Here is a 15,889-nt window from a genome sequence, read left to right on the forward strand (position 1 = left end):
GTTGAGTAGTGTGTAGTACTGTATTGGCTTTACCTGTACAGGTAGTCAGGTGCCTGGTTGAGTAGTGTGTAGTACTGTATTGGCTTTACCTGTGCAGGTAGTCAGGTGCCTGGTTGAGTAGTGTGTAGTACTGTATTGGTTTACCTGTACAGGTAGTCAGGTGCCTGGTTGAGTAGTGTGTAGTACTGTACTGGCTTTACCTGTACAGGTAGTCAGGTGCCTGGTTGAGTAGTGTGTAGTACTGTATTGGTTTACCTGTACAGGTAGTCAGGTGCCTGGTTGAGTAGTGTGTAGTACTGTACTGGCTGTACCTGTGCAGGTAGTCAGGTGCCTGGTTGAGTAGTGTGTAGTACTGTATTGGTTTACCTGTACAGGTAGTCAGGTGCCTGGTTGAGTAGTACTGTACTGGCTTTACCTGTACAGGTAGTCGGGTGCCTGGTTGAGTAGTGTGTAGTACTGTACTGGCTTTACCTGTACAGGTAGTCAGGTGCCTGGTTGAGTAGTGTGTAGTACTGTATTGGTTTACCTGTACAGGTAGTCAGGTGCCTGGTTGAGTAGTGTGTAGTACTGTACTGGCTGTACCTGTGCAGGTAGTCAGGTGCCTGGTTGAGTAGTGTGTAGTACTGTATTGGTTTACCTGTACAGGTAGTCAGGTGCCTGGTTGAGTAGTGTGTAGTACTGTACTGGCTGTACCTGTGCAGGTAGTCAGGTGCCTGGTTGAGTAGTGTGTAGTACTGTATTGGTTTACCTGTACAGGTAGTCAGGTGCCTGGTTGAGTAGTACTGTACTGGCTTTACCTGTACAGGTAGTCGGGTGCCTGGTTGAGTAGTGTGTAGTACTGTACTGGCTTTACCTGTACAGGTAGTCAGGTGCCTGGTTGAGTAGTGTGTAGTACTGTATTGGTTTACCTGTACAGGTAGTCAGGTGCCTGGTTGAGTAGTGTGTAGTACTGTATTGCTTTACCTGTACAGGTAGTCAGGTGCCTGGTTGAGTAGTGTGTAGTACTGTACTGGCTTTACCTGTACAGGTAGTCAGGTGCCTGGTTGAGTAGTGTGTAGTACTGTATTGGTTTACCTGTACAGGTAGTCAGGTGCCTGGTTGAGTAGTGTGTAGTACTGTACTGGCTTTACCTGTGCAGGTAGTCAGGTGCCTGGTTGAGTAGTGTGTAGTACTGTACTGGCTTTACCTGTGCAGGTAGTCAGGTGCCTGGTTGAGTAGTGTGTAGTAGTGTATTGGCTTTACCTGTGCAGGTAGTCAGGTGCCTGGTTGAGTAGTGTGTAGTACTGTATCGGCTTTAACTGTACAGGTAGTCAGGTGCCTGGTTGAGTGGTGTGTAGTACTGTATTGGTTTACCTGTACAGGTAGTCAGGTGCCTGGTTGAGTAGTGTGTAGTACTGTACTGGCTTACCTGTACAGGTAGTCAGGTGCCTGGTTGAGTAGTGTGTAGTACTGTATTGGTTTACCTGTACAGGTAGTCAGGTGCCTGGTTGAGTAGTGTGTAGTACTGTATTGGCTTTACCTGTACAGGTAGTCAGGTGCCTGGTTGAGTAGTGTGTAGTACTGTACTGGCTTTACCTGTGCAGGTAGTCAGGTGCCTGGTTGAGTAGTGTGTAGTACTGTATTGGTTTACCTGTACAGGTAGTCAGGTGCCTGGTTGAGTAGTGTGTAGTACTGTACTGGCTTTACCTGTACAGGTAGTCAGGTGCCTGGTTGAGTAGTGTGTAGTACTGTATTGGTTTACTTGTACAGGTAGTCAGGTGCCTGGTTGAGTAGTGTGTAGTACTGTATTGGCTTTACCTGTACAGGTAGTCAGGTGCCTGGTTGAGTAGTGTGTAGTACTGTATTGGCTTTACCTGTGCAGGTAGTCAGGTGCCTGGTTGAGTAGTGTGGTAGTACTGTATTGGTTTACCTGTACAGGTAGTCAGGTGCCTGGTTGAGTAGTGTGTAGTACTGTACTGGCTTTACCTGTACAGGTAGTCAGGTGCCTGGTTGAGTAGTGTGTAGTACTGTATTGGTTTACCTGTACAGGTAGTCAGGTGCCTGGTTGAGTAGTGTGTAGTACTGTACTGGCTGTACCTGTGCAGGTAGTCAGGTGCCTGGTTGAGTAGTGTGTAGTACTGTACTGGCTTTACCTGTACAGGTAGTCAGGTGCCTGGTTGAGTAGTGTGTAGTACTGTATTGGCTTTACCTGTGCAGGTAGTCAGGTGCCTGGTTGAGTAGTGTGTAGTACAGTATTGGCTTTACCTGTACAGGTAGTCAGGTGCCTGGTTGAGTAGTGTGTAGTACTGTACTGGCTTTACCTGTGCAGGTAGTCAGGTGCCTGGTTGAGTAGTGTGTAGTACTGTACTGGCTTTACCTGTGCAGGTAGTCAGGTGCCTGGTTGAGTAGTGTGTAGTAGTGTATTGGCTTTACCTGTGCAGGTAGTCAGGTGCCTGGTTGAGTAGTGTGTAGTACTGTATTGGCTTTAACTGTACAGGTAGTCAGGTGCCTGGTTGAGTAGTGTGTAGTACTGTATTGGTTTACCTGTACAGGTAGTCAGGTGCCTGGTTGAGTAGTGTGTAGTACTGTACTGGCTGTACCTGTGCAGGTAGTCAGGTGCCTGGTTGAGTAGTGTGTAGTACTGTACTGGCTTTACCTGTGCAGGTAGTCAGATGCCTGGTTGAGTAGTGTGTAGTACTGTACTGGCTTTACCTGTGCAGGTAGTCAGGTGCCTGGTTGAGTAGTGTGTAGTACTGTATTGGCTTTACCTGTGCAGGTAGTCAGGTGCCTGGTTGAGTAGTGTGTAGTACTGTATTGGCTTTACCTGTACAGGTAGTCAGGTGCCTGGTTGAGTAGTGTGTAGTACTGTATTGGCTTTACCTGTGCAGGTAGTCAGGTGCCTGGTTGAGTAGTGTGTAGTACTGTATTGGTTTACCTGTACAGGTAGTCAGGTGCCTGGTTGAGTAGTACTGTACTGGCTTTACCTGTACAGGTAGTCAGGTGCCTGGTTGAGTAGTGTGTAGTACTGTACTGGCTTTACCTGTGCAGGTAGTCAGGTGCCTGGTTGAGTAGTGTGTAGTACTGTACTGGCTTTACCTGTGCAGGTAGTCAGATGCCTGGTTGAGTAGTGTGTAGTACTGTACTGGCTTTACCTGTGCAGGTAGTCAGGTGCCTGGTTGAGTAGTGTGTAGTACTGTATTGGCTTTACCTGTGCAGGTAGTCAGGTGCCTGGTTGAGTAGTGTGTAGTACTGTATTGGCTTTACCTGTACAGGTAGTCAGGTGCCTGGTTGAGTAGTGTGTAGTACTGTATTGGCTTTACCTGTGCAGGTAGTCAGGTGCCTGGTTGAGTAGTGTGTAGTACTGTATTGGCTTTACCTGTGCAGGTAGTCAGGTGCCTGATTGAGTAGTGTGTAGTACTGTATTGGCTTTACCTGTACAGGTAGTCAGGTGCCTGGTTGAGTAGTGTGTAGTACTGTACTGGCTTTACCTGTGCAGGTAGTCAGGTGCCTGGTTGAGTAGTGTGTAGTACTGTACTGGCTTTACCTGTGCAGGTAGTCAGGTGCCTGGTTGAGTAGTGTGTAGTACTGTACTGGCTTTACCTGTGCAGGTAGTCAGGTGCCTGGTTGAGTAGTGTGTAGTACTGTACTGGCTTTACCTGTGCAGGTAGTCAGGTGCCTGGTTGAGTAGTGTGTAGTACTGTACTGGCTTTACCTGTGCAGGTAGTCAGGTGCCTGGTTGAGTAGTGTGTAGTAGTGTATTGGCTTTACCTGTGCAGGTAGTCAGGTGCCTGGTTGAGTAGTGTGTAGTAGTGTATTGGCTTTACCTGTGCAGGTAGTCAGGTGCCTGGTTGAGTAGTGTGTAGTACTGTATTGGCTTTAACTGTACAGGTAGTCAGGTGCCTGGTTGAGTGGTGTGTAGTACTGTATTGGTTTACCTGTACAGGTAGTCAGGTGCCTGGTTGAGTAGTGTGTAGTACTGTACTGGCTTACCTGTACAGGTAGTCAGGTGCCTGGTTGAGTAGTGTGTAGTACTGTATTGGTTTACCTGTACAGGTAGTCAGGTGCCTGGTTGAGTAGTGTGTAGTACTGTATTGGCTTTACCTGTACAGGTAGTCAGGTGCCTGGTTGAGTAGTGTGTAGTACTGTACTGGCTTTACCTGTGCAGGTAGTCAGGTGCCTGGTTGAGTAGTGTGTAGTACTGTATTGGTTTACCTGTACAGGTAGTCAGGTGCCTGGTTGAGTAGTGTGTAGTACTGTACTGGCTTTACCTGTACAGGTAGTCAGGTGCCTGGTTGAGTAGTGTGTAGTACTGTATTGGTTTACTTGTACAGGTAGTCAGGTGCCTGGTTGAGTAGTGTGTAGTACTGTATTGGCTTTACCTGTACAGGTAGTCAGGTGCCTGGTTGAGTAGTGTGTAGTACTGTATTGGCTTTACCTGTGCAGGTAGTCAGGTGCCTGGTTGAGTAGTGTGTAGTACTGTATTGGTTTACCTGTACAGGTAGTCAGGTGCCTGGTTGAGTAGTGTGTAGTACTGTACTGGCTTTACCTGTACAGGTAGTCAGGTGCCTGGTTGAGTAGTGTGTAGTACTGTATTGGTTTACCTGTACAGGTAGTCAGGTGCCTGGTTGAGTAGTGTGTAGTACTGTACTGGCTGTACCTGTGCAGGTAGTCAGGTGCCTGGTTGAGTAGTGTGTAGTACTGTATTGGCTTTACCTGTGCAGGTAGTCAGGTGCCTGGTTGAGTAGTGTGTAGTACTGTATTGGCTTTACCTGTACAGGTAGTCAGGTGCCTGGTTGAGTAGTGTGTAGTACTGTACTGGCTTTACCTGTGCAGGTAGTCAGGTGCCTGGTTGAGTAGTGTGTAGTACTGTACTGGCTTTACCTGTGCAGGTAGTCAGGTGCCTGGTTGAGTAGTGTGTAGTAGTGTATTGGCTTTACCTGTGCAGGTAGTCAGGTGCCTGGTTGAGTAGTGTGTAGTACTGTATTGGCTTTAACTGTACAGGTAGTCAGGTGCCTGGTTGAGTAGTGTGTAGTACTGTATTGGTTTACCTGTACAGGTAGTCAGGTGCCTGGTTGAGTAGTGTGTAGTACTGTACTGGCTTTACCTGTACAGGTAGTCAGGTGCCTGGTTGAGTAGTGTGTAGTACTGTATTGGTTTACCTGTACAGGTAGTCAGGTGCCTGGTTGAGTAGTGTGTAGTACTGTACTGGCTGTACCTGTGCAGGTAGTCAGGTGCCTGGTTGAGTAGTGTGTAGTACTGTATTGGTTTACCTGTACAGGTAGTCAGGTGCCTGGTTGAGTAGTGTGTAGTACTGTACTGGCTGTACCTGTGCAGGTAGTCAGGTGCCTGGTTGAGTAGTGTGTAGTACTGTATTGGTTTACCTGTACAGGTAGTCAGGTGCCTGGTTGAGTAGTACTGTACTGGCTTTACCTGTACAGGTAGTCGGGTGCCTGGTTGAGTAGTGTGTAGTACTGTACTGGCTTTACCTGTACAGGTAGTCAGGTGCCTGGTTGAGTAGTGTGTAGTACTGTATTGGTTTACCTGTACAGGTAGTCAGGTGCCTGGTTGAGTAGTGTGTAGTACTGTATTGCTTTACCTGTACAGGTAGTCAGGTGCCTGGTTGAGTAGTGTGTAGTACTGTACTGGCTTTACCTGTACAGGTAGTCAGGTGCCTGGTTGAGTAGTGTGTAGTACTGTATTGGTTTACCTGTACAGGTAGTCAGGTGCCTGGTTGAGTAGTGTGTAGTACTGTATTGGCTTTACCTGTGCAGGTAGTCAGGTGCCTGGTTGAGTAGTGTGTAGTACTGTATTGGCTTTACCTGTACAGGTAGTCAGGTGCCTGGTTGAGTAGTGTGTAGTACTGTACTGGCTTTACCTGTGCAGGTAGTCAGGTGCCTGGTTGAGTAGTGTGTAGTACTGTACTGGCTTTACCTGTGCAGGTAGTCAGGTGCCTGGTTGAGTAGTGTGTAGTAGTGTATTGGCTTTACCTGTGCAGGTAGTCAGGTGCCTGGTTGAGTAGTGTGTAGTACTGTATTGGCTTTAACTGTACAGGTAGTCAGGTGCCTGGTTGAGTGGTGTGTAGTACTGTATTGGTTTACCTGTACAGGTAGTCAGGTGCCTGGTTGAGTAGTGTGTAGTACTGTACTGGCTTACCTGTACAGGTAGTCAGGTGCCTGGTTGAGTAGTGTGTAGTACTGTATTGGTTTACCTGTACAGGTAGTCAGGTGCCTGGTTGAGTAGTGTGTAGTACTGTATTGGCTTTACCTGTACAGGTAGTCAGGTGCCTGGTTGAGTAGTGTGTAGTACTGTACTGGCTTTACCTGTGCAGGTAGTCAGGTGCCTGGTTGAGTAGTGTGTAGTACTGTATTGGTTTACCTGTACAGGTAGTCAGGTGCCTGGTTGAGTAGTGTGTAGTACTGTACTGGCTTTACCTGTACAGGTAGTCAGGTGCCTGGTTGAGTAGTGTGTAGTACTGTATTGGTTTACTTGTACAGGTAGTCAGGTGCCTGGTTGAGTAGTGTGTAGTACTGTATTGGCTTTACCTGTACAGGTAGTCAGGTGCCTGGTTGAGTAGTGTGTAGTACTGTATTGGCTTTACCTGTGCAGGTAGTCAGGTGCCTGGTTGAGTAGTGTGTAGTACTGTATTGGTTTACCTGTACAGGTAGTCAGGTGCCTGGTTGAGTAGTGTGTAGTACTGTACTGGCTTTACCTGTACAGGTAGTCAGGTGCCTGGTTGAGTAGTGTGTAGTACTGTATTGGTTTACCTGTACAGGTAGTCAGGTGCCTGGTTGAGTAGTGTGTAGTACTGTACTGGCTGTACCTGTGCAGGTAGTCAGGTGCCTGGTTGAGTAGTGTGTAGTACTGTATTGGTTTACCTGTACAGGTAGTCAGGTGCCTGGTTGAGTAGTACTGTACTGGCTTTACCTGTACAGGTAGTCGGGTGCCTGGTTGAGTAGTGTGTAGTAATGTACTGGCTTTACCTGTACAGGTAGTCAGGTGCCTGGTTGAGTAGTGTGTAGTACTGTATTGGCTTTACCTGTGCAGGTAGTCAGGTGCCTGGTTGAGTAGTGTGTAGTACAGTATTGGCTTTACCTGTACAGGTAGTCAGGTGCCTGGTTGAGTAGTGTGTAGTACTGTACTGGCTTTACCTGTGCAGGTAGTCAGGTGCCTGGTTGAGTAGTGTGTAGTACTGTACTGGCTTTACCTGTACAGGTAGTCAGGTGCCTGGTTGAGTAGTGTGTAGTACTGTATTGGTTTACCTGTACAGGTAGTCAGGTGCCTGGTTGAGTAGTGTGTAGTACTGTACTGGCTGTACCTGTGCAGGTAGTCAGGTGCCTGGTTGAGTAGTGTGTAGTACTGTATTGGTTTACCTGTACAGATAGTCAGGTGCCTGGTTGAGTAGTGTGTAGTACTGTACTGGCTGTACCTGTGCAGGTAGTCAGGTGCCTGGTTGAGTAGTGTGTAGTACTGTATTGGTTTACCTGTACAGGTAGTCAGGTGCCTGGTTGAGTAGTACTGTACTGGCTTTACCTGTACAGGTAGTCAGGTGCCTGGTTGAGTAGTGTGTAGTACTGTACTGGCTTTACCTGTGCAGGTAGTCAGGTGCCTGGTTGAGTAGTGTGTAGTACTGTACTGGCTTTACCTGTGCAGGTAGTCAGATGCCTGGTTGAGTAGTGTGTAGTACTGTACTGGCTTTACCTGTGCAGGTAGTCAGGTGCCTGGTTGAGTAGTGTGTAGTACTGTATTGGCTTTACCTGTGCAGGTAGTCAGGTGCCTGGTTGAGTAGTGTGTAGTACTGTATTGGCTTTACCTGTACAGGTAGTCAGGTGCCTGGTTGAGTAGTGTGTAGTACTGTATTGGCTTTACCTGTGCAGGTAGTCAGGTGCCTGGTTGAGTAGTGTGTAGTACTGTATTGGCTTTACCTGTGCAGGTAGTCAGGTGCCTGATTGAGTAGTGTGTAGTACTGTATTGGCTTTACCTGTACAGGTAGTCAGGTGCCTGGTTGAGTAGTGTGTAGTACTGTACTGGCTGTACCTGTGCAGGTAGTCAGGTGCCTGATTGAGTAGTGTGTAGTACTGTATTGGCTTTACCTGTACAGGTAGTCAGGTGCCTGGTTGAGTAGTGTGTAGTACTGTACTGGCTTTACCTGTGCAGGTAGTCAGGTGCCTGGTTGAGTAGTGTGTAGTACTGTACTGGCTTTACCTGTGCAGGTAGTCAGGTGCCTGGTTGAGTAGTGTGTAGTACTGTATTGGTTTACCTGTACAGGTAGTCAGGTGCCTGGTTGAGTAGTGTGTAGTACTGTACTGGCTTTACCTGTACAGGTAGTCAGGTGCCTGGTTGAGTAGTGTGTAGTACTGTATTGGTTTACTTGTACAGGTAGTCAGGTGCCTGGTTGAGTAGTGTGTAGTACTGTATTGGCTTTACCTGTACAGGTAGTCAGGTGCCTGGTTGAGTAGTGTGTAGTACTGTATTGGCTTTACCTGTGCAGGTAGTCAGGTGCCTGGTTGAGTAGTGTGTAGTACTGTATTGGTTTACCTGTACAGGTAGTCAGGTGCCTGGTTGAGTAGTGTGTAGTACTGTACTGGCTTTACCTGTACAGGTAGTCAGGTGCCTGGTTGAGTAGTGTGTAGTACTGTATTGGTTTACCTGTACAGGTAGTCAGGTGCCTGGTTGAGTAGTGTGTAGTACTGTACTGGCTGTACCTGTGCAGGTAGTCAGGTGCCTGGTTGAGTAGTGTGTAGTACTGTATTGGTTTACCTGTACAGGTAGTCAGGTGCCTGGTTGAGTAGTACTGTACTGGCTTTACCTGTACAGGTAGTCGGGTGCCTGGTTGAGTAGTGTGTAGTACTGTACTGGCTTTACCTGTACAGGTAGTCAGGTGCCTGGTTGAGTAGTGTGTAGTACTGTATTGGCTTTACCTGTGCAGGTAGTCAGGTGCCTGGTTGAGTAGTGTGTAGTACTGTATTGGCTTTACCTGTACAGGTAGTCAGGTGCCTGGTTGAGTAGTGTGTAGTACTGTACTGGCTTTACCTGTGCAGGTAGTCAGGTGCCTGGTTGAGTAGTGTGTAGTACTGTACTGGCTTTACCTGTGCAGGTAGTCAGGTGCCTGGTTGAGTAGTGTGTAGTAGTGTATTGGCTTTACCTGTGCAGGTAGTCAGGTGCCTGGTTGAGTAGTGTGTAGTACTGTATTGGCTTTAACTGTACAGGTAGTCAGGTGCCTGGTTGAGTAGTGTGTAGTACTGTATTGGTTTACCTGTACAGGTAGTCAGGTGCCTGGTTGAGTAGTGTGTAGTACTGTACTGGCTGTACCTGTGCAGGTAGTCAGGTGCCTGGTTGAGTAGTGTGTAGTACTGTATTGGTTTACCTGTACAGGTAGTCAGGTGCCTGGTTGAGTAGTGTGTAGTACTGTACTGGCTGTACCTGTGCAGGTAGTCAGGTGCCTGGTTGAGTAGTGTGTAGTACTGTATTGGTTTACCTGTACAGGTAGTCAGGTGCCTGGTTGAGTAGTACTGTACTGGCTTTACCTGTACAGGTAGTCAGGTGCCTGGTTGAGTAGTGTGTAGTACTGTACTGGCTTTACCTGTGCAGGTAGTCAGGTGCCTGGTTGAGTAGTGTGTAGTACTGTACTGGCTTTACCTGTGCAGGTAGTCAGATGCCTGGTTGAGTAGTGTGTAGTACTGTACTGGCTTTACCTGTGCAGGTAGTCAGGTGCCTGGTTGAGTAGTGTGTAGTACTGTATTGGCTTTACCTGTGCAGGTAGTCAGGTGCCTGGTTGAGTAGTGTGTAGTACTGTATTGGCTTTACCTGTACAGGTAGTCAGGTGCCTGGTTGAGTAGTGTGTAGTACTGTATTGGCTTTACCTGTGCAGGTAGTCAGGTGCCTGGTTGAGTAGTGTGTAGTACTGTATTGGCTTTACCTGTGCAGGTAGTCAGGTGCCTGATTGAGTAGTGTGTAGTACTGTATTGGCTTTACCTGTGCAGGTAGTCAGGTGCCTGGTTGAGTAGTGTGTAGTACTGTTTTGGCTTTACCTGTGCAGGTAGTCAGGTGCCTGGTTGAGTAGTGTGTAGTACTGTATTGGCTTTACCTGTGCAGGTAGTCAGGTGCCTGATTGAGTAGTGTGTAGTACTGTATTGGCTTTACCTGTGCAGGTAGTCAGGTGCCTGATTGAGTAGTGTGTAGTACTGTATTGGCTTTACCTGTACAGGTAGTCAGGTGCCTGGTTGAGTAGTGTGTAGTACTGTACTGGCTGTACCTGTGCAGGTAGTCAGGTGCCTGATTGAGTAGTGTGTAGTACTGTATTGGCTTTACCTGTACAGGTAGTCAGGTGCCTGGTTGAGTAGTGTGTAGTACTGTACTGGCTTTACCTGTGCAGGTAGTCAGGTGCCTGGTTGAGTAGTGTGTAGTACTGTACTGGCTTTACCTGTGCAGGTAGTCAGGTGCCTGGTTGAGTAGTGTGTAGTACTGTACTGGCTTTACCTGTGCAGGTAGTCAGGTGCCTGGTTGAGTAGTGTGTAGTACTGTCGGACAAACTCCCGCCCCACGAGCTGGGCACTTGGCTTCTCCATCACCATTTCTTTGGTCAGCTGGAGAGAACTGAAAGGGGACATGGTGTAGTTGTCATCATGGTGTTGATCATTGACTGGGAGGTGAATAGCAGTCTGATCTCAAATTAAATTGGGTAGGTTGCATACAAATGATCTGTACCCGTTCTGGTCACCATCCGTTTCTGTTCAGTCTCTGAAATCCCACTAGCCATATAGTCAAGCTACTCTAGATGACCAAATGTATATGGACACCGCATCGAACTCTCCCCCCCCCCCCCCTTGCTGCTATAACAGCCTCTACTCTTCTGGGAAGGCTTTCCACTTGATGCTGGAACATTGCTGCGGGGACTTGCTTCCATTCAGCCACAAGAGCATTAAGGACCTGGCTCGCAGTCAGCATTCCAAATCATCGCAAAGGTGTTCAATAGGGTTGACGTTAGGGATCTGTGCAGTCAAGTTCTTCCACACCAATCAACATTTCTGTATGGACCTCGCTTTGTGCACAGGGGCATTGTCATGCTGAAACAGGAAAGGGCCTTGCCCAAACTGTTGCCACAAAGATGGACGCACATAATTGTATGCTGTAGCATTAAGATCTCCCTTCACTGGAACTAAGGGGCCTAGCCCGGACCATTATTTCTCCACCAATCGTTATAGTTGGCACTATGCATTGAGGCAGGTAGTGTTCAAGGCATCTGCCAAACCCAGATTTGTCCGTCAGGCTGCCAAATGGCGAAGCGTGATTCATCACTCCAGAGAAAGCATTTCTACTGCTCCAGAGTACAACAGCGGCGAGCTTTACACCACTCCAGCCGACGCTTGGCATTGCACACAGTGATTTTAGGCTTGTGTGCAGCTGCTCGGCCATGGAAACCCATTTAATGAAGCTCCTGACGAACAGTTCTTGCACTGACATTGCTTCCAGAGGCAGTTTGGAATTCGGTAGTGAGTGTTGCAACAGAAGATATACGATTTAATGCGCTTCAACGGTCCCATTCTGTGAGCTTGTGTGGTCTACCACTTCACGACCGAGCCGTTGTTGCTCCTAGATGTTTCCACTTCACAATACCAGCACTTAGTTGACCGGGGCAGAAATTTGACAAACTGATTTGTTGGCATCCTATGACAGTGACATGTTGTAAGTTAGTGTGCTCTTCTGTAAGGCCATTCTACTGCAATTGTTTGTCTATGGAGATTGCATGGCTGTGTGCTCGATTGTGGCTGAAAATATATATATATATATATATATACACATATATATACATATATATACACACACATACAGCCAATCATGAGACAAATGCAATCCGAGGACGTTACAGGAGGCTGTGCAAGAGCATAAATAATTTGCATTCCAACTGGCCTACTGTTAGCTAGCTAGAAATCTAGTCAAGTCAACCAAGAATTGGTTTCAGTTCAAAGTAGTATGAAATTCATTGTGGGAGACAAATGGGTCACCCAGACCCACCCAGCTAAGCTAGTTACCTAACGTTGGTTAGCCAATAGTGTCTACACCTAAAAATAAATAAAGGCCAAGATGCAACACCGGTCACGCCACGGACAGAATAATAAAATAAAAATGACGTTTTTGCTCTTCAGAAAAAAAGGGTATTTAGTTGTCCAGACAACTATCATATTAGCCAATCAGCTGACAGCTGGAACTAGCTTCGACATATTTCATAAACAGCACGTGCGGCGAAAAGAACGCTGCTGCCTAGCTGGCTAACTGGCTAGCTGGCTAACTTTTCCCCGTTCAGATTTTAATTCAGATAACAGTCTAAAACAGCAGACAAACTGTTCATCTTCGACAAACTGATATTGTAAACATTTCAACAAAGAGGCGTTGGATGGTAAAACATTTTTTTAAATACACCGCTAACTGGGCAAGCATGTCTCGCTAGCTGTTCCATTAGCTAAACTAAATAAATCAGTAAAGGCCTTTCAACCATCGGATTAGCTGACTATTTAGACAGTCAATTTGGGCATTGGCCGACTGATTAATCCCACGTCAACCGATGCAATGTCATTAGTCACACATTGAATAAATGAAGACACGAATTTTCTAGATGGAGTTGTATTCGTTAACAACTCCCAAGATGGATTTTAGCTTCATCATGCGAACTAGCGTTCACGTTAAGATTACGGGTATTAACAGCAGCGGATATTTATTTAATCATGCTACACAGGGTATTGTACTTACCAGGAGGCAATTGTTCAAATCGTTAATAAAGTGATTTCACTGAATCACCTCCGCTCTGCCAGGCGGTAGCTAGAATGATTGTTCTAGCAGGGCACCGCACAACGTGTTCGGCTGCTCTTACCGGTCTCAACTGTGGGACAAGGACAACCTACCGTGATTTTCCGCCCGAGATATGAACCAATTAATATACGGCAAGGGGAACTATGTCACCAATCAAATGTTTGTATTCTAAGCAGTTTAGTCTACAACCAATTGTTATGGAGTATGTGTTTACCTGTCGTCTCCTATTGGCTACATTAAGAACGTGGTGGATTCCGGTTATAGGCACGCTTGTTAAGAAATTTGACGGAGCAGCAGCACGCCGGATCATGGCCCCGAATTTAATTGTCGGGGGTATTTTTCCGTTGCACTTGGTTCAGCTCCCCCGGCACACATTTTTATTTAAGCTTTATTTTAAGAGGAAGTCGTGCTGAGACCAAGGTCACTTTCAAAGATGAGTCCACATAGCCGTATTTCTATTACAGCATATTGGATGACTGGAATATATTTAACAGTCACCCAGTTCAATCTACCATCAATAGGTTTTTAGGCTACCACATGATACTCAAATTGTCCCTATACCCATCACGAGGATGCTACAACCTAGCCTACGAATTAATGTTCACAATTTAGGTGCACACAGGTCGAGAGATTTGAGGTGATAGACAAAGACATGTAATGCCGCCTTGCACACTCTAGCCTGTATCTAGCTGATATAGTGCATGGTTTCTTAAACTCAGTCCCCTTGCACAATTGTTTTTTTGCCAAAACACTACACAGCTGATTCAAATAACCAATTCAGCATGAAGCTTTGATGATTTTAATCAGCTGAGTAGTACTAGGGCAAAAAACTGGGGCAGGACCAAGTTTTGATTACACCCTAGATCAGTGTTTAATCATTAGTCCCAACAGTTTCTATGGGACCAATACAGGTATGTTAATCCCCATTACATTCCGTTTAATTAAAATGTTTTTAACACAATTGGCAGAATGAATACAGCCCTGATCACATAAACAGTTCACTTTCATAGCCACAAAAAACAGATTGTTGTATTCCTTCTTGCATCTCTGCACTCCTCATCTCAACTTTTTCCCCTCGCTTGTGGACTTCAGTGCACAATACATCAGCTGTCTGACCAGGTGAAAAAAAAAAAACTTTCAAAGCCAAGCCTTCATATCATAACTGCTACATACAACTTACATCATTGTCACCATATTAGCTAAAGTAACATCATAGTCAACATAGCTAATAGATCTAACATGTTAGTAAACCCACTCTAATCATGCAGTACAGTCAGTAAGCAGTTTAGCAGTTTCACCGGCAGGCTCCGGTGGCAATACATTTATAAAACCAAAAGCTTACCTTGACTTGGAGTTCGTGTTGGATGGTCAGCCAGCTGGTTAACATAGCATCCCTCTGAGCAGGGTGTTTGAGTAGGCTAAACTAGCTAGCTAGCTGCATTTGCTCGCTAAATGACTGAAAACACTCCCCTCCATTTTTGGAAAAAATATTTATTCAAAATAATTCTCTTTCTAACTTTTAGTCAACTACTCACATGTTATGCGGTGCTAGCTAGCCGTAGCTTATGCTTTCAGTACTAGATTCATTCTCTGATCCTTTGAATAGGTGGACATGTCAGTTCCATCAAATTTCTCTTTGCTTACTTACAAGCCCTTAACCAACAATGCAGTTCAAGAAATTGTAACGATGTGTGTTGAGAGTCAGGAAGTGAGTGTTTTAGTAAATAAATGCAACACAGACATGAAACAATAACACCTGGGGAAGGAACCAAAGGGCGTGACATTATATATATATATAGGGAAGGTAATCAGGGAAGTGGAGTCCAGGTGAGTCTGATGACGCGCAGGTGCGAGTAATGACAGACGTGCACCATAATGAGCAGCCTGGTGACCTCGAGGCGGGGAGAGGGAGCACACATGACAGAAATAGAGTTTAAGAAAATATTTACTAAATAAACAAAAGTAAAAATAAAAAGTAGCACATGCTGCAAGAGCTCTGATAGGTTGGAGGATGTCCTCCGGAGGTTGTCATAATTATTTTGTTACTATGGAAGGGAATGAGAACCATGAGCCTCCTAGGTTTTGTATTGAAGTCAATGCACCCAGAGGGCAAAAACTAGCTGTCCTCTGGCTACACCATGGTGCTACCCTACAGAGTGCTGCTGAGGCTACTGTAGACCTTCATTGCAAAACAGTGTGTTTTAATAAATTATTTGTTGACGTAAATATAGTTTTACCTAAACGTTTCACAATTTTTATTTTTATGAAATCCACAGAGGATGGTGCTTGCCTTCCTCCTCTGAGGAGCCTCCACTGATCAATACACATTAAACACATCAATAGATTATACATATCAATGTACACATTTTACATTTTTGTCATTTAGCAGACACTCTTATCCAGAGCGACTTATAGTTAGTGATTTCAAACACATTCTTCAGTAAAAAGGTCTTCAATCAGCCTTTTGAATAGTGCAAGAGGCACCAAGTCATTCAACTTTAGAGAGCCTTGGAGATCATTCTACAAGTAAGGTGCAAAATAAACTAAAAACAGATTTACCTCTCAGTGGACATAGTTAGGGATCTCCAGAGTTAGCTGTCCCTGAGACCAGGTCTGGTATCTCGTACGTCTGTAACGATGAAGTAAAGTACAGTGGAAGATATACAAGGGGCCTCTGTAAACAAACAGAGTGCAATGCATCGATCTACAAGACTTCAAAGAGGGCCAGTTTACTTTCTTATACAGAATGCAGTAATGTGTCCTGAACCCATCCAGTCATTGACTGAAGCCATCGCCCTTAATAAAGCATGGTGCGCTAAGATAAACAGTGTCAAATGGCTTCAATACAGTGACAGCTTCACCTGGTGGGCACTGTTCTTTTTCAGCACCAATGGAATGAACCCAAAACTGAAACTTATGCCCAAAAGGTGCGACAGGCGAGTTAAATCAAGCCTGCCTATAAATTCTAGAGAAGTTACATATTCATCCACCAGGTGGCGGCACAAATCCACCCAGAACTCTTCATGTGACATGGCGTCTGGACTGAACTGTAACCGGTAGGGGTTATTCTCAATCCCTAGTTCTACGATTATGAATTTGTGTTCAT

At 45.9% G+C, this 15,889-nt stretch overlaps 1 protein-coding gene across 1 annotated transcript in view; it reads right to left on the reverse strand.

The window, feature by feature from the left end:
* The window catches only part of LOC135545482 (ras GTPase-activating protein-binding protein 1-like), a 30,207-nt gene extending 17,339 nt beyond the window's left edge, over positions 1–12,868 (reverse strand). Inside the window, exons 1-2 of the mRNA XM_064973113.1 lie at positions 12,724–12,868; positions 10,456–10,572 (exon numbers count right to left, since the gene is read on the reverse strand). Coding sequence (XP_064829185.1) covers positions 10,456–10,550 — 95 coding nt within the window. The 5' untranslated portion in view covers positions 10,551–10,572; positions 12,724–12,868. The remainder of the gene's footprint in view (positions 1–10,455; positions 10,573–12,723) is intronic.
* Between the last annotated feature and the right edge of the window lie 3,021 nt (positions 12,869–15,889).

Source organism: Oncorhynchus masou, chromosome 9 (assembly GCF_036934945.1).
Source record: "Oncorhynchus masou masou isolate Uvic2021 chromosome 9, UVic_Omas_1.1, whole genome shotgun sequence".
NCBI lineage: Eukaryota > Metazoa > Chordata > Actinopteri > Salmoniformes > Salmonidae > Oncorhynchus > Oncorhynchus masou.